This window comes from Heteronotia binoei, chromosome 21, assembly GCF_032191835.1.
Source record: "Heteronotia binoei isolate CCM8104 ecotype False Entrance Well chromosome 21, APGP_CSIRO_Hbin_v1, whole genome shotgun sequence".
NCBI classification, from domain to species: Eukaryota; Metazoa; Chordata; class Lepidosauria; order Squamata; family Gekkonidae; genus Heteronotia; species Heteronotia binoei.
Window position 1 is genome coordinate 55,890,427 of NC_083243.1, and position 23,870 is coordinate 55,914,296.

The window sequence follows — 23,870 nt, forward strand, 5'->3', positions numbered from 1 at the left end:
TCTGAACTGGCCCTAATTTGAAAACCTACCTCTATTTATCTGCCACTTAAATAAATTCTGCATTATGCTAAAGTTGCACTGTGACATATTTTTGGTTAGTGGCAAGTCTTGTAGTAAAGTCGAAGCAGAGCTCTTAAATTAATAATATTTCCTATAGCATATCTATCAGCATCAAATAACTGCAAACTGAAATGCAGTTTATTTGAAAAAGGTTTCCTCTTAATGGAACAGAGGTGGAAATTCTCAAAGTGAAAGAAGAATTCTGGGAACTAAACAACCTGCTTTTGTCCTGGAGTGTTCAGCATCAGCGGGCAGAAAATGAATGACATGAATAGGAAATGAACTCTAAATTTATTTATTTTTTTTTTGTTTATGATCACTGGTTAAATATTGAATATAGAAAAAGAACATTTACATTTAGTTTAGGGTATGGCTTGTTTCTACTACTTCAATTCTAGATCAGTGGCCTCAGTCTAAGTTCACGTCCGTCAGATAATACCATTCCATTCTCAGAGCAAACGTAGTCACCAAATGCAAAATATTTTGTTCATTCACAGGTCAACACATTTCAGTAAGGAACATAAGAAATGAATATTGAGATACATTCTTCTAGATCTAGAGGAACTGTGAAAGGGTCACAAACTTCTGGTAAGCTGTTTCTCTTCTAACATTGCCTCTCAATTTCTGGGAAGTGAATCTTTAATACAGGCTTGGTCTTTAGAAGACAAAGAAGAATGAAATCATTTGGAGAAAAACAAGAAGACTCCAAAGGGCAGATATGCAACAAACATCACTCCAAGATTTTATTTTTTAATAGAGGAATCAGAACCACACAAATAATGAGATTGTTAAATGCTTTGCAAAGCTTTGTGGCATACACTGCAAAGCCACTATGCAGTAAGTAATAAAAAAAACCACTGTTCAGATCTGAAATGCAACCCAAGATTATGTGGGTCATGCTAAAGAATGGGAAAATCCAGGAGGACAAAAGTTAAAATATATTACGTCAAGTAACTAGCTACGGGAGAAGAATTTCAGCAGCCTGCCTCATCAAGTACTGACAAATGGAATGTGAGAACTGTTCCTTAGATGAAAGGAGGCAGACTGAACAATTCAGCTAATGGGATCACATTGAGCTAATGGGATCACTCTGACTTGCTCAGCTTCTGTGCGCATATGTCAAAACGCTAATGTTATTTTAAGGTAGTTTCTTTTATTTAGATATTCACTAGCAGTCGGCCATGACAGGTTTGGAGAACTGCAAGGCATTTAAACGCATCCACATACTTTAAAAGTTGTAGGACAAAAAGAAAAGTCCCTCAAAAACATGTCCCTGTAAAAACAGAACACGCAGGCTGGAGGCAGCTTCCCTTTCACCTCTTCTCATTCAAGCCCCATATACATTTCCCCCCCTCCTGCTTAAACTCCTCTGAATTTGAAAAGTTCAAGCAAGGAAAGCTGGTGATGGAAAACTATGAGCAAAATAACAAAACACTTGCGGTTCAATTTTGCTCATGTTTACTTGGGGGAAAAAATGCAAATCTGTACAGCAGGACTCACTGACTAGTGAGTGTGGTTAGAACGGCAGCCTCAATCTGCCTGTTGAGATATGTTTTGCTAGAACTCCCATAATGCGCTGCCAGTCTTTTTAAGCTCAATGATGAATGTGGGTAAAGAGCTTCGCCAAAGTTCTGTGCTTGTCCATTCCTGCCCACTTGCTCCTCCATGGGGTACTTCCTTACTATGAACTGCACTGAAATGTAGAAAATGGTATTATGAACTTGAAAATAAGTCCTTGTAAAACTCTTGAATTTCCCCATTTATTACACAGGGCACATTGAGATTACACTTCCAAAACACATTAAAACAGGAACATGCCCCTCTGATTTCAAGGGAACTTCGTATGTGTTTCTATGTTAAAAGGTTAATGCTTAAACCTGCTCTGGAGGCTATACACTTTTTGTGTGGATCGAACTAGTTTATTACTTATTTACATTATTTATACTCTGCCTTTCTCTCTTGGCTTCAACGTAGACTATACAGAGTGAGTGAGTACAATCAACAGGATGGGACATTCAATAAACAATGCAATAAGAATTAGGGTTGTAGAACCAATCAGAAATCTAAAAAACAGAACAAGCAAAACTTAAGTATTAATATGACCCAATAAATGATGCAAAAATTACACAGTAAGAGCCTGCTTTACAGCAATCTATACAGGGTATTGTAGTCCTTATGACAGTGGATTAAAAACACAGGCCCCAAACATTGCAACATTGGTAATATATTGGTACTATATTGGTAATATATTTTGTTTTCTAGGGAAGCTGCAACCCCACAGTTTAGTCAGCATATGTTGTAACTAGTTTACAAGTTACTTACACTATACTTTACACTACTAAGTTCTTACACAAAAAGACAATTATGTATAAGATTTATCATGAAACCTACATTTAGACTGAATATTTTGTCTGATGGTCTTTCACACATTTGCTGCAAGTACACAGGAAGTCTCATAAATCACACTCGCAGCAAAAAAATGACCTCAAACTTTAACAGAAATTAAAACCTACAGGTGGATTTCATGACAATTCTGAACCCAATCTCCCAGTAACCCATTTGTCTGTTTAATGTACATAAGGAGCTTTATGTAAAGTACATGCATATAAAAATATAATTTTGTAAATTTGGCTAAGGCCATGAAGACCCTGGGAAATGAAACATCTTTGAGGCCACTCAGTAAAACCTGGGTCAGCGAGCTCCGTCCTGGAAACTGAAGATCTGATAAGATTACTTGCATTATCTGCAACATCATTAGTTTTAATACCAGTAGTGGTTAAACATAGATAAGCTTTTGAGATACTATTGTTATGTTCTATCTTGTAACAGTGGGCATCCTATTGTGACTTCACACTGGTTTGCTTCTAAACACTGGTCCTCTTTCTTACTATTATTCTCTCAAAGAATAGGCTAAAGAACTTAAAGAAGCTTTTTTCTGATGCAAGTAAATGAAATACCACATAAAGTCAATATGAACAAATCTGAGGTTCCAACCCAACAATATGCAGTTAGATCAAGATGGGTAGCTGTGTTACTCTGTAGCAGTTAAAAACAGATCCCTCAAAGTATGGAAGAGGTACACAGGGATAGTCTGTGATCTATTGTATTGACTGCATAATTTAGTACTGGTTCATTCTACTTAATTTAGCAAAAATTGCTATCTTTACCATCTGTTAAAGATTTCAAGGATAGATACAGTTACTACTCAAGCCAACAGTTCTTTAATGATGGCTAGGTATATGTTTGTGTATTTAATGATGGCTAGGTATATGTTTGTGGGTAGCACATGCTTTCGGTATATGCAGTTGGACAACCCCCAAATGTAATGTAATGTCCAAAAAACAAGGGTTATATTTTTGGTTGTCTGTTAAGTTCCCACATCATGTCAACATTAGCAAACACTAAATATGATATGCAATTTAGTTTTTTCAGTATGAGATACAAGTAGAGTAGGGTTGCCAACATTCAAGTGGGGCCTGGAGATTTCCCTCTATTACAATTGATCTCTAGATGACAGAGATGAGTTCTCCTGCAGAAAATGGCTGATTTGGAGGGTAGACTCTGTGGCATTGTATCCTGCTGAGGTCCCTCCCCTCCACAAACCCTGCCCTCCCCAGGCTCCACCCACCCAATACCCAGGTATTTCCCAGCCAGAGCTGGCAACCCTAGACCAGAAAGTTGTGAGATGCATGTGGCATTTTCATTCTTTTCACATAGTGTTTCAACCACTATTTATATTGAAGTGTAATATACGTACTTGCATTGGACAGAAAACCATGCCAAATATTGTGAATAGTAAACTGATTGATATTTGATGTTCAGAGTAAATTTTAGTGCAGATATTGGCTTTTGGTATGTATCCTTCTCTTTGCAGAATCAAGGTTTGGCACTCAAAATCTGCCTGGTAGATTGCTTCTGATAAGACATGGCAGAAGGTACACATGGTGAAACTGGATATCATAGCTGCTTTTTATTTTTTTGTATTTATTTAATTAATTTGTACCCCACATTTATTCTCAAGAGGGACTCAAAGTGGCTTACATTGTTCTTCTCTTCTCCATTTTATTCACACAACAACCCTGTGAGGTAGGTTAGGCTGAGATAGTGTGACTGGCCCAAGGTCACTCAGAGGGCTTCCATGGCATGAGTGGGAATTCAAACCCTGGTCTCCCAATTACTAGTCCAGAATTCTTCACCAGCATACCACACTGGCTCTCATTTAATGCTACAGAATAGCTGGAAAGCATGTTGCTATCCAATGAGAATATTCAAAAATTACTCTGGTTAAAAATAAATGGCAGGTCAAGGTAAGGTATTCCTTGGATTTTTTAAAAAAGTTCCTGCAACCGTCCCCCCTCCCCCCAAGTAGGAATACTGATACCTCCTAGCTGCAGAATTTTGTTGGGAGAAGGTTTGGGGCAGAGGTGAGTTAATGTACTTTAAAATCAACTCCATAAAAATGGATCAAATATGATATCATTTCAAGTATTATACACTGTATTATATTACAGATATACTGAACCAGTGCTTTACTGTTGTGGTTAGTTGGTTAAGCTGAAGATGAATTCTGACAAGATGGAAGTCATGCTGGTTGGGAAGACTGGGATCCTGAAGGATACTGTGCTCCCCACTTTTCAGGGGTGTGTGTGTTTGTGTTCAAGCAGACATTTTTTTGACTTGGTTATAATCCTAGGGGTCATTCTGGATCTGGCATTACTGCTGGAGATGCAAGCTAATGCAGCTGCAAGGAAAACTTTCTACCAGTTTCACGTAACCTGGAAGGTGGCCCCCTAGTTTGACTCAGCTGAACTTGCTATGTTGGTTTTCATGCTATGGTCACTCAATACTAGATTACTGTGATGCACTCTATTTGGGTCTGCCCTTAAAGTTAATTTGGAAATTCCAGTTGGTTCAGAATGTAGTAACCTGGTTACTAACAGGAGCCGTTCCACCAATCTTGTTGTGACTCCACTGGCTACTGATCAGTTAACAAATTCAATTCAAGGCACTGATTATTGCTTACAAAGCCCTTCATGGCCTGGGACCCACATAAGCTGGGACTTCATGGCCTGGGACTGCCCACCAGAGCAAAGCCTACTGAAGGTTCCTCCTTACAAATGGATATTCACGCACATTCTCTGTGATACCCTTCACAAATATATCACTACAAGGCATCCCCTGAGGTGGTCAGGAGGGCTCCCATAGCCAGAGCTTTTTTTGTAGCAGGAACTCCTTTGCATATTAGGTCACACACCCCTGATATAGCCAATCCTCCTGAAACTTACAGTAGGCCCTGTATTAACAGCCCTGTAAACTCTTGGAGGATTGGCTCCATCAGGGGTGTGTGGCCTAATATGCAAAGGAGTTCCAGCTACAAAAAAAGCCCTGCCCATAGTTATATGATTCTGTAAAATGTGCAAAAGAGAAATGTTCAAGAGGACATTTTTATAATGAAATCAGAACTGTTTTGAGATGGAACAGTCCAGAAAGACACATTCATATGGAAATAAGGGCTGTAGTCCAAAGTAATTACTATTGTTGTTTTCATCTATTATGTTATGTATCATCAGCCTTACTGCATTACCTTATATCATGTAATTACATATTCTGCATTGTTCACACAGTACCTTTGCCTTATGCAATTTGCTGTTCTAATTGCTAGTATAGTCTTTGAATTTATTCCTAGTCCTATTTATTGTTCACTTGATGTCTCATGTATAATTATATTTTCTCTTCTCTTTTTTTTCTCTTTAATCTGCCTTGAGTCTCAGTGAGAAAGACATAATATAAGGCAAATAAAATAAATAAATAAATATTAACTGATGTAATAATCTCTCACTCCTTAATTATTTTTATGGTGGCTAATTAATTCCGCTTATTAGATGGAGGACAATTTGTTGTAGACTCGCATCTTGGACTGTAATGGAGGTGGAGAGAAATGTTTTCTCCCAAAAAGAATTTCAAAGTATTCTTAACCATCCTTTTCTGGTTTTTAAAAAGTGAATTCTTGGCATAGGGAATAAGAAAGTGGACTCTTGAATCCAGTTCCTTCTTGTTACAGCAAGAGCAGCTATCTGTTGACAACATGGGATACATGTTCCCATCCAACATGATACATTATAGCCATCCTAGGCAGGATGGTTGTAAATCATGCCCATCTGAAAAAGAACTTGTTTGTTGTTATAAGCCATGCACTTATTGAAAGCCATGAGAGCACATCCTTGAGTCACAGCGAATGTTTAACAGAATCTCTAAATGCAGTACCTACAAACAAATTAAACTAAGAATGGAACTTAATGTTATGTGGGCAAACATGTAACCCTGACCCTGCATTTGCCAAGATAACAAGGATATAGTGATAATGCAGGATACATGCAGGTAAGATTGGTGAAAGGAAGGTGTGCTTAACCCCTCCCACAGCTGTTGATTCTCTTTTGTATGGGTCCCTCTGGAGACTATCCCCCCTACTTAGACTAACTAGGTTTTGAACTCTCTTTCTCTGTGTAGACAAGTATTTACAATTGTTGGGAGGCATTTGCTGGAGAAAAATCAGTGGGTAGGGTAGAGTCACTTCCTTCCCCTGCAAATGCTCCCAGCATTTCCCTTATGACATCTAGTTTCATCTTAACCACCTTCATTAATAGAAGCAATAAAGCCTAGTAATAAAAAGCACCTTCTTGTCTTTGGGGAGGGAGAATAATCTTTTCTCTTTCCTTTTTGAAAACATGAGATGACAAAATGTTCATTTTAATGGATATTTTGTAAATAATTTTGTATTAAATTAGGCTTTTAATAAAAACACATCAATAAATGAGCAGAATGTATGACTGTAGACTCAGATTCACGTTGTGCATCATAAAGCTAGAGATACATTGAAGTGGGGGGCATAAATGGGGCAATGATTTTTAAATAATGAAGTGCAAAGAACACACTTGGCATTTCTTTACTTTTTTCCTTGCTCCATTTGAGTTGTTCTATATCAGGTTGCATCAGGTTAGATTCTTTCATACAATAAGAATAAATTGAGACAAGCCACATTGTGTTCCACAGCATGGAGCAGGTAAACAAAGATCTCTTCTTTATAGAAAAACAGAAAAAGATAATTCCTTCCCCACCTCTAGCCTCCCACTCTGAACACATTAGATGGTTCTTTTGTGGAGCAGGCCGTCTGAACGAGTATGTCAGCCTTATATATGTTTCTGTTCTGAGTGCCTGAGAACAAAACATGCAGCCAGCAGCTCTCATTAACATAATAGTAAATAAACAGAAAATAACCAGAAATGTAGTATGAAAGTAAGCATCATTGGCAGGATTAAAATACTGCATAGTTTTTGTCAGCGCACATTTCCTTTATTTATAATACTTCTAAGTTATATGGCACAGGTCTGCAGGTATGATGATTAGGGAGATTAAACAATTTATTCAAAATACTGACTTCAAATGATTTATTTAAAACTTGCTCTCGCTATTTTATGCGCCTGTCAAATCTGCATGCAGAAATAAAAAGGAGAGGGGGCAATAAGAGCTAGACTGGGGCTATAAGAAGAAAGACCCCCCCCCTATTGGTACTACATTTGCACATCTTGGGTTTGATCCGGACTAATGTGGCACTTTCCACCAATTATCTTTTCCACTGCAGTTTAACCACATTGTTCATTATAAGCATTATTTCATGGAGATCAGTGCGCAGCAGTGGGAAGTAGGAAGGCAAGAAAGCTCCATTCCACCCGGGGCCAGCTCACCCACTAGGCAAACTAGGCACTTGCCTAGGGCACCGGGAGGGAGGGGTCGCCAAATTGGGCTTCCCCTGCCTATGACAAATGCCTAGTTTGCCTGCCTGCCTCTCTCCCCTCTGCTGTCGCTGCACTTTTCCTTCCCTTCCCTCCCTTTCTGCCCGCCCCCCCCATCGCCACCACCGCTCTTTTCCTTTCCTTCTCTCCCTTCCTGCCCTCCCATTGCCACCGCTGCCGCACTTTTCCTGCCCACCTGCCCCCCCATCGTTGCTGCCACACTTTTTCCCCCCTTCCCTCCCTTTCTGTCCACCCACCCATTGCCGCCGCTGCTCTTCTCCTTCCCTTCCCTCCCTTCCTGTCCCCCCTGGATTGCTGCCACTGCCATACTTTTCCTTCCCTTCCTGCCCACCCTCCATCACTGCCGCCGCCCTTTTCCTTCCCTTCCCTCCCTGCCTGCCCCCCCAGATCACCACCATTGCACTTTTCCTTCCCTTCCCGCCCGTCCCCCATTGCTGCCACTGCACTTTTCCTTTTCTTCCCTTCCCTCCTCTCCCTTTCTTCTCGACTCCCCCTCCATCACCACCACTGCTGCACTTTTCCTTTCCTTCCCTCCCTTTTTGCCCTACCCCCTCCCAGTCACTGCTGCCGCCGCACCTTTCCTTCCCTCAGGGTCGGCCCTAGCTCTTCTAGCATATTCCTGTGGCTGCCGCCTACTCACAAGTAGATGCGGGGCTACTCATGAGTAGCCCCGCGCTTACTCACAAGTAGGCAGCAGCCGCAGGGCTACTCACCAGTAGGCAGCAGGCCCGGTGACTGCGGCGGGGGCGGAGCTCTGCTGCCTAGGGAGCCAGAAGGGCTAGGGCTGGCCCTGATTCCACCAAGAGAAAAAAATTCATCTGGCTCAAACTCCATCCATATATTCTTATTTAGAATACTCTGCTTATTGGGATAGTGTTTATGAGGAGAGATGTGTGAATTAAGTGGCAAAGAACTCGAGGAAAAAATTAAAAATTCTGCACTGAGAATTAGTTTTGTAAAACTTGTATCTAGTTGAGTTTTATTCTATTGTAATATTTTGGGTTTCTGAAGGGGGGCGCTTGCTTTTGCAATGATTGGGATAGCAGAAAGGGAAGGTGGATCTGAGTTATATAAAAGGAACCATTAAGAGTTTAAGGGCGGGCACTAGAGCCCAGAGGAATGCTAGGAAGTTTGCAAATACTTTTTATCCATTTGCCATTCAAAGCCCAACCAAAATTCTCAGGATTCCAAAGTTTGCTTCAGGTTCTCACTCCTTCAACACTGTTATAAGAAGTACCTACAAGCCAGTCATGCAGATCCTTGTAACAGGACATGTGAATACAAAGGTGTCTGATGATAATATTTAAAACATCTTAATGTGGGGAATTATGGAATTTATTAATTAAATTTCTAGACCACCATCCCCTATATCAAACTATATTGACATTGCTACTCTCTGATTTCAACTGTTCTCCTTCAGAAACATCATCTGTGAAAAAGGCTATGAAATAGGGTTGCCAGCCTCCAGGTGGGGCCTGGAGATCTCCCACTTTTGCATCTGGCAAAGATCAGCTCCCCTGGAGGAAATGGCTGCTTTGGAGGGTGGACTCTATGGCACAGTACCATGCTGAAGCCCCTCCCCTCCCCTCCCCAAACCCTGCCCTTTTCCAACTCCCCCCCACAAAGTCTCCAGGTATTTTCCAATTCAGACCTGGCAACCCTACTACGAAGCAATAACTGATGATAAATTATATACCTTGAGCTATCTGTAGAGCTCTTAGTACATGTTAGGTATTCTAGGCGTAATATGAAGTCATGGTTATTTTGATTCTATGTAAGTTTACTGCCCTCACTGAGTGTTACTTAAGTGGTACTGATGATAGGAAACATGAAGGAAGGTCCAAGTGCACTGACCTTGTGAAAAAAAAGTACAATCGACAATGTAGTGAGCAGGCCTTGTATTTTTCCAGGATTTCTCCATTATATCACTTATCAAATCTCTGATCAAGTGCTTCTACCTGGAGTCCAGAGAGGCTTACTGCAGGCTGCACACAGAAGAATAGGAGCACTGAAAATGTGAAACAGGCTCTGCTGGCCGGCAAATAAGAGAGGCTCAACAAGTCTGCAGTGCTCTCACTACTACTAGTAGAATGTCTGTATCTGGTGAGCCTCTACATGTAGAGCCCGCCTACTCTTAAAACTGCCCAATTGAGAGCCTGATCCACTATGACAGCACTTTACACCAACAAATGGGGATAGATCCAGGAGGAAAATGGGGGGTCACCCACTCTGCCTTCCTCCCTACCCTGAATCTTCCCCTCCCAGCCAGCATAGCCCACTAGGGTTGCCAATCCCCAGGTGGGGGCAGGGGATCCCCCGGTTTGGAGGCCTTCCCCCCGCTTCAGGGTCATCAGAAAGCAGGGGGAGGGGAGGGGAGGGGAGGGAAATGTCTGCTGGAAACTCTGTTATTCCCTATGGAGATTTATTCCCATAGAAAATCATGGAGAATTGATCCGCGGGTATCTTGGGCTCTGGGGGGGCTGTTTTTTGGGGTAGAGACACCAAATTTTCAGTATAGCATCTAATGCCTCTCCCCAAAATACCCCCCAAGTTTCAAAAAGATTGGACCAAGATGTCCAATTCTATGAGCCCCAAAAGAAGGTGCCCCTATCCATTATTTCCTATGGAAGGAAGGAAGGAAGTGAAAAGGTGTGCGATCCCTTTAAATGTGATGGCCAGAACTCCTTTTGGAGTTCAATTATGCTTGTCACAGCCTTGATCTCCTGGCTCCACCCCCAAAGTCCCCAGATATTTCTTGAATTGGACTTGGCAACCCTATAGCCCACCTACTGCTTAAACTCCCAAACCCCGCCCCCCCCCCACTGTTCTCAGGAAAATGCCTGGCTTTCTGATTCCCGTTTCCTTTAAGAATGGTAATTGAGAAATGGAGAGCAGAGCCGGGAGGGAACTTAAGTTTCAAGCACAGCAAGCAAGTAACCTTTAAACATCCTTTGCTTTCCAGAGAAATTAGTGTTTGTTTGGTTTCCTTTGCCTGATCCCATATTCTGTAGCTGCATGCTTCTCTCTGCACTGTTTGTTTCTTTCAGATAGGTGAGAATGGGTTCCTTACACAAAGTATCAGTGGGCAGTTTGGTTAGCAGGAACAAAGGGAGGAGCAAATTGCCCATTTGAAGATGTGAGGTAGTCTGTGAGGGACTCAGGCTCTGCTCCTCCTTCTTCCTGAATTGCCATCCTCCCTACAGCCTGTCCCAGCCCAATTTATCCAGTATTCAGTCTGCTTAGCACCAACAGGTGATACAAATGAGGGGTCAAGAGGGGGCTGGAAAAACTGAGGCTGCAGAGGGGGCCTATAAAAACTGCTAGGCAGGAAGGCCCCTTGGTAGCTATGGGGTTGGGTGGAAGAGAGGTTGGTTTTGCTCTGTTCCCAAACCATGCTTCTAAATTACCAATAGAGAGGGAAGGGAAATCATTGCTCCCTCTCCATGCCCTCCCTCAGAAGCTTGGAGCAGAACAGGGGGAGGGAGTAGGCAGATTTTTTTTCATTTTCACACCAGCCCCTGCTTCCCAACTGAAGCTTGCTTTTTGCTGACAGGCACAGGCTTGCTTTTAAAGCTGTCCTGAGCACAGAAGACTCACTGTCAGGAGCAAAAAAAAAAGGGGGTGAGTGGGTTCCTTGATTTGTTTTTAAAGCAGGAGGCCTGTTTTTTCTACATGCTTTTAAAAAAAACCTCTCTCCAGAAACTTCTGGGGGGGGGGGAACCCCACCTGTTTCTGTGTGTCTCTTTTCCAGTTCCAGCTACAGAGAAGGATAAGGGGATTCTGGAACTCCCACAGTGAAGAGATGGAGGGGTAATGCAACAGAATCCACCCGAGGCAGTGGAGCATCTCCATTTTGGGGACAGCAAGCCCAGCTCCACTGCACACACCACACCTCCAACTTTCACAGAGAGGGGCCAGCAGTCCCCCAACAGGGGAAAACTCCCACCCCACCCCACAAGCCTGCCCAGGAGCTTGGAAGGCTAGCTCTGCTACTCCCCAGCTTTCCCAGAGAGGAGCTCACAGCCACCCCTGATACCTCCAGAGCACAGCCAAGGGCTCTTTGTCCTGGGTGGGAGATCCAGAGGGGCCACAGCAGGAAGAAAGAAGAGCTGGAGAGCACCCAGGAGCAAAGGAAGAGCACTCATACACACATGCTCTGAGTCAGCTCTGGCACCCTCTCTAGTGGTAGGAGGGGAAAGCAAGCAGGAGGAAAAAGCAACCAGATATAGCCTCAGTCCCATGATCTGCTGCCTCTGCAGCACACAGTTCCAGGTGCTGTTTTAAGAAAGTTTATGAGTTTGTGTTGGGGCTGCATTCAAAGCCATACTGGGCTACATGTAGCCTTTGGGCCGCAGGTTGGACAACCTTGCAGTAAACCAAACAGAGCATTCAACACCTAACCCGTTGTTGGTCCATGCCCCTTTTTTACATTTATAAATTTAATCTCCTTTCACATTCCTCAGGAGAGCTGTTTCCTGGCTACCTTCACACTCTTATAGTGGCCAAGATATGAATCCATATCAGGATTCTGAAATTTGGAAGTACTCCCTTTAATTCGGGGAGGGGGGCACAAATGGATAGCAGTTTGTGTTTTGTGAGGAAAGTATTATATGTATATGTATTTTATATTTTTCTGAGGCAGACATTCATAGTCCAACTAAAGCCATATATCCATAATGGCTAATGAGTTCTAATCAGAAAGAAATAGCAAAGCAGCACTTCCACAAGTGGACTTACAGAATACCAGTTCTGTCCTCATGACTTTTGGCTTTACTGTATCCAAAAGAATAAAATGGAGGAGACAGCTGTCAGTCAGAAAAGCTAAGTTGTTTATAAACCTAAGGGCATAATGCTGGCCACGGTCAAGTAATGAAGCCTCTTATGTTCTGTGCTTTATTTCCTAAACATAATTTCAGTTTAACTTCTAGGAACCCCATCCGGCATACTTCTCGGTTCCAGGATATTTGCATTTGGGAGCTATTATCTCGTTATTATAGTCCATGGCGTAGCCAAAACCTGCTCCTCATCCCAGACAGCATAAAAAAATGGAAAAGAAAGGAATTTAAATATGCTCTCAGGTATTTCTTGATATGGAAAGGTTTGGAAATCAGCTCACTTAAAACCCAGACTCTCAACTACTACCACAAAAAATGAAAGGGTCACATAACACAGAAATATTACCAAAGGCAGAAGAAACCAGGCAAGTCCAACTATCACATAATGGAAGTATGAGGAAGTTCAAATGCAACTAAATCCAAAGTGCATTGTAGCAAGGGGTTGACACTAGATAATCCCACATTATTAAGGATTAATTAAGAACAGTGGCATGGATCTTATGACATTGTTCCCCCTCATGCTTCTCTCTGGCCACAGCAGAGACTTTAATCTGCTATGGCACCTGCATCATCTGCCACTAGCACTTCTGCGTGCACCATATGGATGTTTTTCAAGGAGCCCTTCTGTACATGGAAGTGCAAGTGGTAGTGGAAGCAAGTGCCATAGTAGAGGAAAGCCTTTGCAGCAGCTAAAGAAAAGTGCAAGGAGACCCATGTCATAGGATCCAAGTGAATATGAACAATTCAGCATTTGGATTGGTTAAAAAGCTACTTTATGCTACTGCATACTGCTATTTACAGTGCCATCCTAGGCAGAGCTCAAGTCAATTGGCTTAAAAGAGAGTCATTCTGCTTAGGATGGCACTGTTAGTAATATCCTCTTGATGCCTGCTCAATTTAATGGTACCTTTTGTGTTTTCATTACACATCGGAATGGATTATTCTAATACTTGTACAACCTTTGCACATTATCCAGGTTTTTATGATTTGCATTAATCATCACCTAGGGAGCACAGCGGTTAGAAAATTAGAATAGTTAAACTGGCAAGACTGTAACTTCTAACTGTTATGCAAAGTTTTGTTTCAGGAATGATTTTCAGATATTGAAACAGGATAAATGGCAACTTCTCCTGAATCACAGGACAAAGAAAGAACTTGCCTGTCTTCATTCTCAGCCAACATTTTCTTGGCTCATGGGACTAAGCTAGATTCCTTTTTATTTCTTCTCCACCCTCAGCTTTCCCTGTCTTATTAAATAGATGTTTATTATTTTAAGAGCCTCTTTCTAAGAGGAAAAATCAAATTTATATGAAATAGTGACTGGATAAAAGCATGCTCAGGGAACCTTCTGTGGTTAATCTCATGGAATCGTCTTTGGACTTATGGGCTGTGGCAGTTGCAAAATGTATGTCCATGTATTTTTTAGCCCCTGGCCCTTTATAGCACAGCAGGGTTAAATCCTTTCTTTGTCATCACTTTGTATTTTAAAGGGTATAGCAACAACAACAACAATCCATGGGACATGCACCACACAGCTGGCACAGTGTGATATATTTTGCACTTGAACCTCTTCTGACACAGCCTTCAGGATACATGTGGGTTTCCCTAATAAGGCAAATGGTAGCCCTAGGACCATTTCAGGCTGAGAAAACTGTGCAGAAGTGAAGCTCCTTTTCCCTGCAGGCTGTGGTACTAATCTAAACTGATTCAATGTTTTACCCTCAGTGGTACTGTCTGGGAGGTTTGCTAACATCCCTTATCAGGAAAGATTTTGCCCATGCAACGGAAGGTATCTCAAAACGGTCACCCATGTCTTACTTCATTGCAGTTTTTATGGAGAAGTCCAGGACTGTATAATCAAACCTATCCTGCCTAACCTTTATGGATTACTTGAGGTGAAATTAGTTTTCTTTATATTATCTGACCAATGTTCCCATATTACAAGCCTAGTAGCAAAGTACCTTTTGGCTGCCATAACAATCAGGGAGCAAAAAATTAGCTCTCCTTGATTTTTTATTGGTTTTTATAACTGAAACTCTCTGTACATTTGCCATGCTGTACTTTTTATTTCCATGCCAATAAAGGTATTTGGATTTGGACTGACTAATCTAAACTGACACTGTGCATGCAAGAACTCAGGGAAACTCCTAACTCACATCTGATGGAAACAGTGATCAGGGAACACAGACACAAACTGTGTAGACTGTCATGTGTGAATCAGCCTTTGGAGAAGAATTAATTATTGTATGGCATTGTATGTAGAATAGCCAGGAGATCCTAAGATTGTCTGGCAGAAAAAAAGTTCTAGCTCTTTTAGCGTTATGCACCACTAGGTGGCAAGCTAGACTTGTTTTTAAGGCAAGAGACATTTCAGAGGTGGTTTCCCATTGCCTGCCTCTGCATCATGACCCTGGTATTTCTTCAACATCACCTTTCCAAATACTAGCCGAGGTCAACCCTACTTAGCTTTTGAGATCTGACGAGATCAGGTTAGCCTAGGCTATCCAGGTCAGGTCTTTGAAAAATAAATAATTTTAAAAACAGCAAGAGATAGAAAAAATAATAAAATAACTTGCAGTAAAAGCAGTCTAAAATAGCAGCAGAACTAACAAAACTAAGCAAAGGCCTGAGTAAACAAATATGTCTTAATTTTGTGCTGAAATCTTAACAATGTTAGTGTTGAACTAATAGCTGAGGGAAGGGAGTTCCTCAGTGCCGCAACAGGGATGGTATTTTCTTCAGCAGCCACCCTCAGAAGGCAGGGGTATCACATCCACACTGCATCCTCCTCTGAGGACCTTGCAGGATATAAGACTTTGTTCTACACATACACCTCATCTATCAAAAGCAAGGCATTTTGTTAGCTGGATGGTCAAATTTCAAAACCCAGGCATTTCTATAAAAAGATATTATAGCATTGGAAAAAGTCCAGAGAAAGGCAACTAGAATGATTAAAGCATTGGAACACCTTCCCTATGAAGAAAGGATAAAACACGAGGGGGCTCTTTAGCCTGGAGAAATGTCAACTGAGGAGTGACATGATAGAGGTTTATGAGATTATGCATTGGACAGAGAAGGTAGAGAAGGAAGTACTTTTCTCTCTTTCTCACAATGCAAGAACTTGTGGGGACTCAATGAAATTGCTGAGCAGTTGGGTTAGAACAGATAAAAGGAAGTTCTTCTTCGCCCAAAGAGTGATTAACACATGGAATTCACTGCCACAGGAGGTGGTGGCAGTACAAGTGTAGACAGCTTTAAGAGGGGATTGGATAAACATATGAAGCAGAGGTCCACCAGTGGCTATTAGCTGCAGCGTATTGTTGGAACTCTCTGTCTGGGGCAGTGATGCTCTGTATTCTTGGTGCTTGCGGGAAGGGCACGGTGGGAGGGCTTCTAGTGTCCTGGACTGTAAGGAAAAACCACCTTACAGAACATTGTGATTACCAGCTTGGTAGCCAGAGCACCTGGAGAAGTGACTCACACACGTCTGGCCAGAGAGTGTGGGTAAACCTATCCAGGGGCAAAAGGGACTTATGCAGTACAAGCAGCCACAACACTACAAAGGCACTCTAAACTGGTACAAGAGTGCCCACCAGGAGAACAGATGGTTCCCCCGTCATTCCGTATGACGTCCATCCCAAGTCATGGAACGGAGGAAACTGCACCACCAGGAGCTATCCAGGTGAATGGTTTTGAAGCGCTGACCATGGAATCCACTGTGGAGGGCTAACACCACACGCAGCCGTCTTCCTACCAGGCTTGACTCCATTCCAGTGAAGCGGATGGCTCACGTACACAACAGATGTCACCTATGCCTGCAAGCAACCTACCCACCCCAGGAGTGGTTAATCGTCCAACCGCCACTTTCTTTGTTTGACGGAACTCAAGACAAAGACTGGTGCCCAGAAGAAGACAGAAGAAGAGGAAGACCATCTTCAGCCAGAGCCAAGTTCCTTTGTACAAACTGGGTGTTACCTAGGCCATGATTTGACTCTCTATTGTCACCCTTCTAGATAAGTCTAATAGTCCTAAGCATCTCCCCACCCAAGTAATCTTTCTATTCTTCTTCCCAACTGTCATTTTGGAGCCTCCCCCTGGTCCATTTCAACCTGAAAGTTTACTCAGGTATCCAGGATCCAGGCAAGTCTATTGGTCAAGAGCAAGCACCCAATTAGGTGCCACCAATGAACTTCCTATTGGTTGTCGCAGTAGTCCAGCCCTTATGGTCACTGCGAAACCTCCCCTTTTTGTGAGGTAACGCACCAGCTGACCACCTTCCTCCTCCCTCATACCTCCCATCCCCTAAGGGCTCAAGAGAGTCCTTATAATCTGTGGACTAGCTACCCACAGGTGTGCTTCTATCAGTATCCCAATTTCTGCTGCATAGATCCATCCCTGATTCTAAGGCCAAGTTTCGGGTCCCTTCTCCCTTGCTCATCGACATTGGAGCTTTCCTTGAAGACTATGATAGGTAAATATCGCCCTGTTTGTCTACCCATGTGTTCCCCTATCTCTCTATCTATGTTTCCTAGGACTGAATGTGTGTTTTGATGAGTATTTTATCTTGTATGGAAGCCTCTATTTTCCTTAATAAATTATAATTGCTTTACTTAATTAGAGTCCCTAATATTTTAAGCATTACTTTTCTGGACGTGGAATCCTGTATACACAGGTAAAAACATCCTGAGTGAGCCAGGTGCCCAACTGACAATTCCCCAACCTCGTTTTGAGGGCATTTTGGCTTACAGGACCCACTGATGGACCTCCTGATGGCACCTGGGGTTTTTTGCTACTGTGTGACACAGAGTGTTGGACTGGATGGGCTACTGGCCTAATTCAACGTGATTTCTCTTATGTTCTTATGGTAGCTTAGCAGTCAATTTAAACAAAGCCCCTAAAGCCTGTGGATTAAGCATCCACTTTAGGTTAGACTCTAGTCCAGGTCAGTCAAAATAGGGTTGCCAATCCCAAATTGGGGGAAGGGGATCCCCAGTTTGGAGGCCCTCCCCTCACTTCAAGATTTTCAGAAAGTGTGGGGGGGGGAGTCTGTGGGGTGCTCCTTATACATTGTGGAGACTGGTTCCCATAGGGTATAATGGAAAATTGATCCATGGGTATTAGAGGCATCAAATTTTCTGCATAGCATCTAGTGCCTCTCCTCAAAATACCCCCAAGTTTCAAAAATATTGGACCAGTGGGTCCAAATCTATGAGCCCCAAAAGACGGTGCCCCTTGCCTTCATTATTTCTAAATGGAGGGAAGGCATTTAAAAGGCATGCAGTCCCTTTAAATGTCATGGTCAGAACTCCCTTTGGAGTTTAATCATGCTTGTCAATGCCCTTGCTCCTGGCTCCACTCCAAAGTCCCCAGATATTTCTTGAGTTGGACCTGGCAACCCTAGTCCTGGTTGAGTCACTACACCTAAGTCTCAGAAATATCAGCAATAATAATGATGCAGGTTTCACTTTCTTTTTGGTTATACAGATGGAAGATGCTTAGGCAATAAAGGGCTAAAAATTGTGTCTGATACACTAGAATCTAGGCATATCATTACCTCTGTTTTTTGCATGCAGCTGTTATCTTCGGGAAAAAACAAATGCAGAAACAGTTCCTCTAAAGGTAAAGGTAGTCCCCTGTGCAAGCACCAGTTGTTTCCGACTTTGGGGTGATGCTGCTTTCACAACGTTTTCACGGCAGACTTTTTACAGGCTGGTTTGCCATTGCCTTTCCCAGTCATCTAGACTTCCCCCCAGCAAGCTGGGTACTCATTTTACCGACCTCGGAAGGATGGAAGGCTGAGTCAACCTGGGAGCCAGCTACCTGAATCCAGCTTTCACCAGGATCGAACTCAGGTCGTGAGCAGAGTTTAGGATTGCAGTACTGCAGCTTTACCACTCTGCACCACTGGGCTCTAAACAGTTCCTCTACTGGATAATATATTTTCAGTAATACAACTGATTTTACCTGTAATAAACACGAAGGGTCTGGAGCTCTTCTTCTAACTTTTGGTATTGATGAACAGCAGCCTCTCTTTCTCGTTGCATCACCAGCAATTTTTCCTATAAACAGATAGTTGGTTAAATTTTCTTTTCTTCCATTTTCCAGAACAACAGAAAATGTGCATTCCTCTACGAACACTTCTATTTAGGTATCTGAAGCATTATTAATTTACAACACTGCTGCTTTAACAATGGAATTGTATGATTCCATTGGCTTCAGAGAGTTTTGAGGGTACTTTTCTTAGTCCAGTCCAAACCCTCTCATGTTCTTCCCAGAATGACTGACTCTCTGACCAACCCAGAGTGCCCAAAGTCACTACAGCATCATGAACAGTATTTCCTCAATTCCAAGACTGGTTACTTGATAGCTCCTCACTCATACAGTGCAAAAGCTCATGAGACCTCTGCTAAATTTGATGTGGGAACACGTTTAGAAAGAGGTAGCAAAGATATTCATAGGAGTCTCTGAAGTGCTGCTACTTCCGTTGGTATAGAAAAGGTGCAATGGTAGTAACACTTACTATTCACTAACACATTTCTGTGCCAGCTGTAACAGCAGATACTGAGACTACAGTGGCCCATGCTGCAGGGTGTATTGCTGATGGTAAGAAATCCCAATGCATGGTTATGGCCATTGATCTTGCAATCGTCAAAAGGGGATTAGAGAAATTCATGGAGGATAAGGCTTACCAATTACTATTAGTCATGAGAGTCAAGTGGAAGCTCTAAGTTTCAAAAGCAGCATGAGAGTAATCACCCATTTCTAGAGGACAACAGTGGGGTAGGACTACTGCCTTTAAGTCCTTTGTCGGTTTCTTAGGGGAGTCCAATTAGCTGCTGTCAGACTTTCCTAGTGTCAGGATAGAGTCTGGTGTTGCAGCACCCTCCAGTATCCCTTTCTTTGGCCAAGTCTGAGAACAGCTTCAGTCTAGAGTTATTGACGGATCTCCTTCTTTTACCCTGCTCCAGGGGCGTAGCTAGGGCTTCGGGGGCCTGGGGCGCAAGATTTATGTGGGCCCCCCTATGTGTGTGGCGGAGGGGAGGGGAGGGGCTTCCCTGCCTTAAGACGCCGAGCGGCGCGCGGCCCTCCCCACATCCCTCCACCCCCGCAGCCTGCCTCACGCACGCCCGAAGTTCCTCTTTCTGGCGCACCGCCGCGGCCGGGGCCAGGAGCGGCTGAGTCGTCGGCGCCTGGGAGTTGAGGGGGCCGGAGAGCTCCGGGGCGCTGCTGCCAAGTGTGGGGATGCGGCCACTGGGCGCGCAACGCCGCCACCTCCTCCTCCTCCTGCTGCCCGCGGCACGTGGAACAGCAGGAGAAGCCTCGAGCAGGTGAGGGTCGGATGCCGCTTCCCCCGCCCCGAGCTGGGACTGTGGCCGGAAGGTCTGTGCGACGCTCCGGAGCCCTGCCGGGGAGGGGAGGGACCCCCCTTGGCAATGTGGGGGCCCCCCAGATCCCCCAGACCTGGGGCGATCCGCCCCCCTGCCCCCCTCCCTACGCCACTGCCCTGCTCCTCCCCTTTCTCTTGCTAAGGGCCTCTCCCAGAATAACTTAGGAGTGGCCTGGCCCTTCCTCACAGCCTCTGGTAGTGCTGTTTGCCTCAGTGCCTGGATGGGGCCATTTCCCTCTGGCATCTCATTTGGAACAGTTAAGTGCAGGGGTGGGGCTGCCATCATGGGAAACATGGTGCCAGACTAGATGGTCCTTCAGTCTGATGTAGCAAAGCAGTTACATTCTTATCAGCATGCTCAGAAACAGAGCAATATCTGAAGCATATTGCAACCATCTAGACAAAGAGTTGAAGTCACAGCCAGGATTAAGACATGACTGCCTGAAATAAGCCACTTCTATCTAATGAGTATATCTGTTGGTAGAGTGAAAGCCGGAGATGGTAAGATGACTTCAGTGTACCGTGTTAATAAAAATGGTATGTGATTCATTATAAACTGGAAATATGAGTGAAGCCCTTTGAGCATCCTAAAACACACTATACACACCGATATACTAAGTCAGGGTTTCCCAAACTTCCCCCCACCCTGTGGCCCGGTTATTTTTACACTTCTCCTTCATGGCCCACTAAAATTTGGGGGTGGAGCCAGGAGATAGGAAATTATGTACAAACATGCTTAAAACCCTTGCAATATTTTGTTTAGAAAAGGTAGGAGAATAGTGGGATTTTGCAATGTAATTTTAAAAATAAAACAAAGAAAAAGCACAAGGATCACACAGCAGAAAACTCAAAATATAAAATGCTCTCAGCCTAGGAAAACATGAAATGGCAGGAAGGAAGGAAGGAGAGAGAGAGAGAGCCAGAAAGAATGAGAGAGAGAGCCAGAAAGAAAGAAAGACAGTCAGGAAGGAAGAAAGGAAGGGGAGAGAGAGAGAGAGAGCCAGAAAGAATGAGAGAGAGAGAGCCAGAAGGAAAGAAAGACAGTCAGGAAGGAAGAAAGGAAAGGAAAGGAAAGGAAAGGAAAGGAAAGGAAAGGAAAGGAAAGGAAAGGAAAGGAAAGGAAAGGAAAGGAAAGGAAAGGAAAGGAAAGGAAAGGAAAGGAAAGGAAAGGAAAGGAAAGGAAAGGAAAGGAAAGGAAAGGAAAGGAAAGGAAAGGAAAGGAAAGGAAAGGAAAGGAAAGGAAGGAAGAAAGAAAGAAAGAAAGAAAGAAAGAAAGAAAGAAAGAAAGAAAGAAAGAAAGAAGAAAGAAAGAAAGAAAGAAAGAAAGAGAGAGAGAGAGAGAGAGAGAGAGAGAGAGAGAGAGAGAGAGGGTGGTGGTGGTGGTGGAAAATAAAGCAAATAGGGTTGCCTTCTGGTGCCCTTCCAGATGCTGAAATTGACCTGGGGTGGGGAAGGGAGGGAGGAGGAGGTGGGGGGAGACTAGGCATTTGCCTCCCCCCGTGTCACGCCTAGTCAATTACAATGTCCGGAAGGGAGCTGAGCAGGGCTGTGTAAAGGCGACCCCCCATCACCTGATCGTTGGGAAACCAGAGCTCATTCAGTCCGAGCAGGCCAGCGGCAGCAGGAACCAACCTTGTCCTGAAAGGGCTCTGCTGCTGCAGTGGGTAGAGCTGAGCCTCATCGCCAGCCTCTCCCCCCGGGATCAGAGGGACACTGTGAGGAGGCTCAAGCCGCTTCGGCAGGGCTGGGCTGATTTGAATAGCGCACTGAAGGAAGTGAGGGAGGGGCAAAACTCCTCCTCCTCCAGCCTGCTCTTCAAACAACGTCAAATGAGGGTGGGCCCTGTCAAAGTGGGTAGGTCCTCTGAGCTTTCTCTGATCGCACGGGTGGAGGAAAGGGGGGGAGCATGGTGCTGGGGAAAGGAAGAGAGGGGACAGGCAATGGCAGCGAGCCGAGCTTTGTCATGCTGGGAGGGGGGGGTGACGGAGTGGCTTGTTGCAGCGTTGCGAGGGCAGGGCAGTGGCAACAGGAGGGAGTGTCAGAGTGCAGGGAGTGGTGGCCGGGTTGCAAACATGCCCCGGACCAGGACCGGTCCACAACACGGGGTTTGGGAACCCCTGTTCTAAGTAATATTATAGAAAGGATAATGTTTAATAATTTGTATTTTATAGAAAATTTGTCAAAAGCTTGCTGTCTTCTTCTGTCATCTCTTCCCCATTCATTCCCTCTTGGTTAGAAAGGAAATCTGTTTTTTCATCCTTCAAGTAATACCATTGCATTAATTTACAAAACAAGTACAACAGCTCCAGCATGGCAAGTATGGGAAAACTTGGCAAACAGTCACAATTGCTAATCCCATGATCATGCTATATCATTGTTCAAGCTTTTTAAAAAAACTATCCATCACTGAAGAGTTATATTTATAGCTAGGTTATACCTCATATTTGCCCTAATCTAGATAACCTACACTAGTCAGATCTCATGAGATCTCAGAAGCAGGGCTGGCCCTATTTAGTACTTGGATGGGAGGCGAGGAGGGCCAGCGTTGCGCTGCAGAGGCAAGCAATGGCAAACCACCATCATTTGTTGCATACCTTGACAACCCCACAGGGTCATAACAATATAAGAACATAAGAGAAGCCATGTTGGATCAGGCCAATGGCCCATCCAATCCAACACTCTGTGTCACACAGTGGCCAAAAAACTCAGGTACCATCAGGAGGTCCATCAGTGGGGATAAGACACCAGAAGCCCTCACACTGTTGTCCCTCCCAAGCACCAAGAATATAGAGCATCACTTGCCCAAGACAGAGAGTTCCAACAATATGCTGTGGCTAATAGCCACTGATGGACCTTTGCTCCATATGTTTATCCAATCCCCTCTTGAAGCTATCTATGTTTGCAGCCACAAACACCTCCTGTGGCAGTAAATTCCACATATTAATCACCCTTTGAGTGAAGAAGTACTTCCTTTTATCCGTTCTAACCTGACTGCTTAGCAATTTCATTGCGTGCCCATGAGTTCTTGTATTGTGAGAAAGAGAGAAAAGTACTTCCTTCTCTACCTTCTCTATCCCATGCATAATCTTGTAAACCTCTATCATGTCATTCCTCAGTCAATGTTTCTCCAAGCTAAAGAGCCCCAAGCATTTTAACCTTTCTTCATAGGGAAAGTGTTCCAACCCTGAATCCTTTAAACATTCTAGTTGCCCTTTTCTGGACTTTTTCCAATGCTATAGTATCTTTTTTGAGGTGTGGTGACCAGAACTGTACACAGTACTCCAAATGAGGCTGCGCCATTGATTTATACAGGAGCATTATGATACTGGCTGATTTGTTTTCAATTCCCTTCCTAATAATTCCCAGCATAGCATTGGCCTTTTTTATTGCAGTCGCACACTGTCTCGACATTTTCAGTGAGTTATCTACCATGACCCCAAGATCTCTCTCTTGGTCAGTCTCCTCCAGCTCACACCCCATCAACTTGCATTTATAGTTAGGATTTTGGTCCCAATGTGCTTTACCTTATACTTGGCCATGCTGAACCTCATTTGCCATATTGATGCCCATTCACCCAGTCTTAACAGATCCCTTTAGAGTATCTCACAATCATCTCTGGTTCTCACCACCCTGAACAATTTAGTATCATCCGCAAACTTAGCCACTTCACTGCTTATTCCCAACTCCAACTCCAAATCATTAATGAACAAGTTAAAAAGCATCCGACCCAGTACTGAGCCCTGTGGCACCCCATTGTTTACCACCCTCCATTGAGAA

At 43.6% G+C, this 23,870-nt stretch overlaps 1 protein-coding gene across 1 annotated transcript in view; it reads right to left on the bottom strand.

Annotated features, from left to right (window-relative positions):
- The window catches only part of MIPOL1 (mirror-image polydactyly 1), a 339,211-nt gene that overhangs the window by 64,616 nt on the left and 250,725 nt on the right, over positions 1–23,870 (bottom strand). Inside the window, exon 10 of the mRNA XM_060262096.1 lies at positions 18,671–18,765. Within this exon, the coding sequence (XP_060118079.1) occupies positions 18,671–18,765 (95 nt within the window). The remainder of the gene's footprint in view (positions 1–18,670; positions 18,766–23,870) is intronic.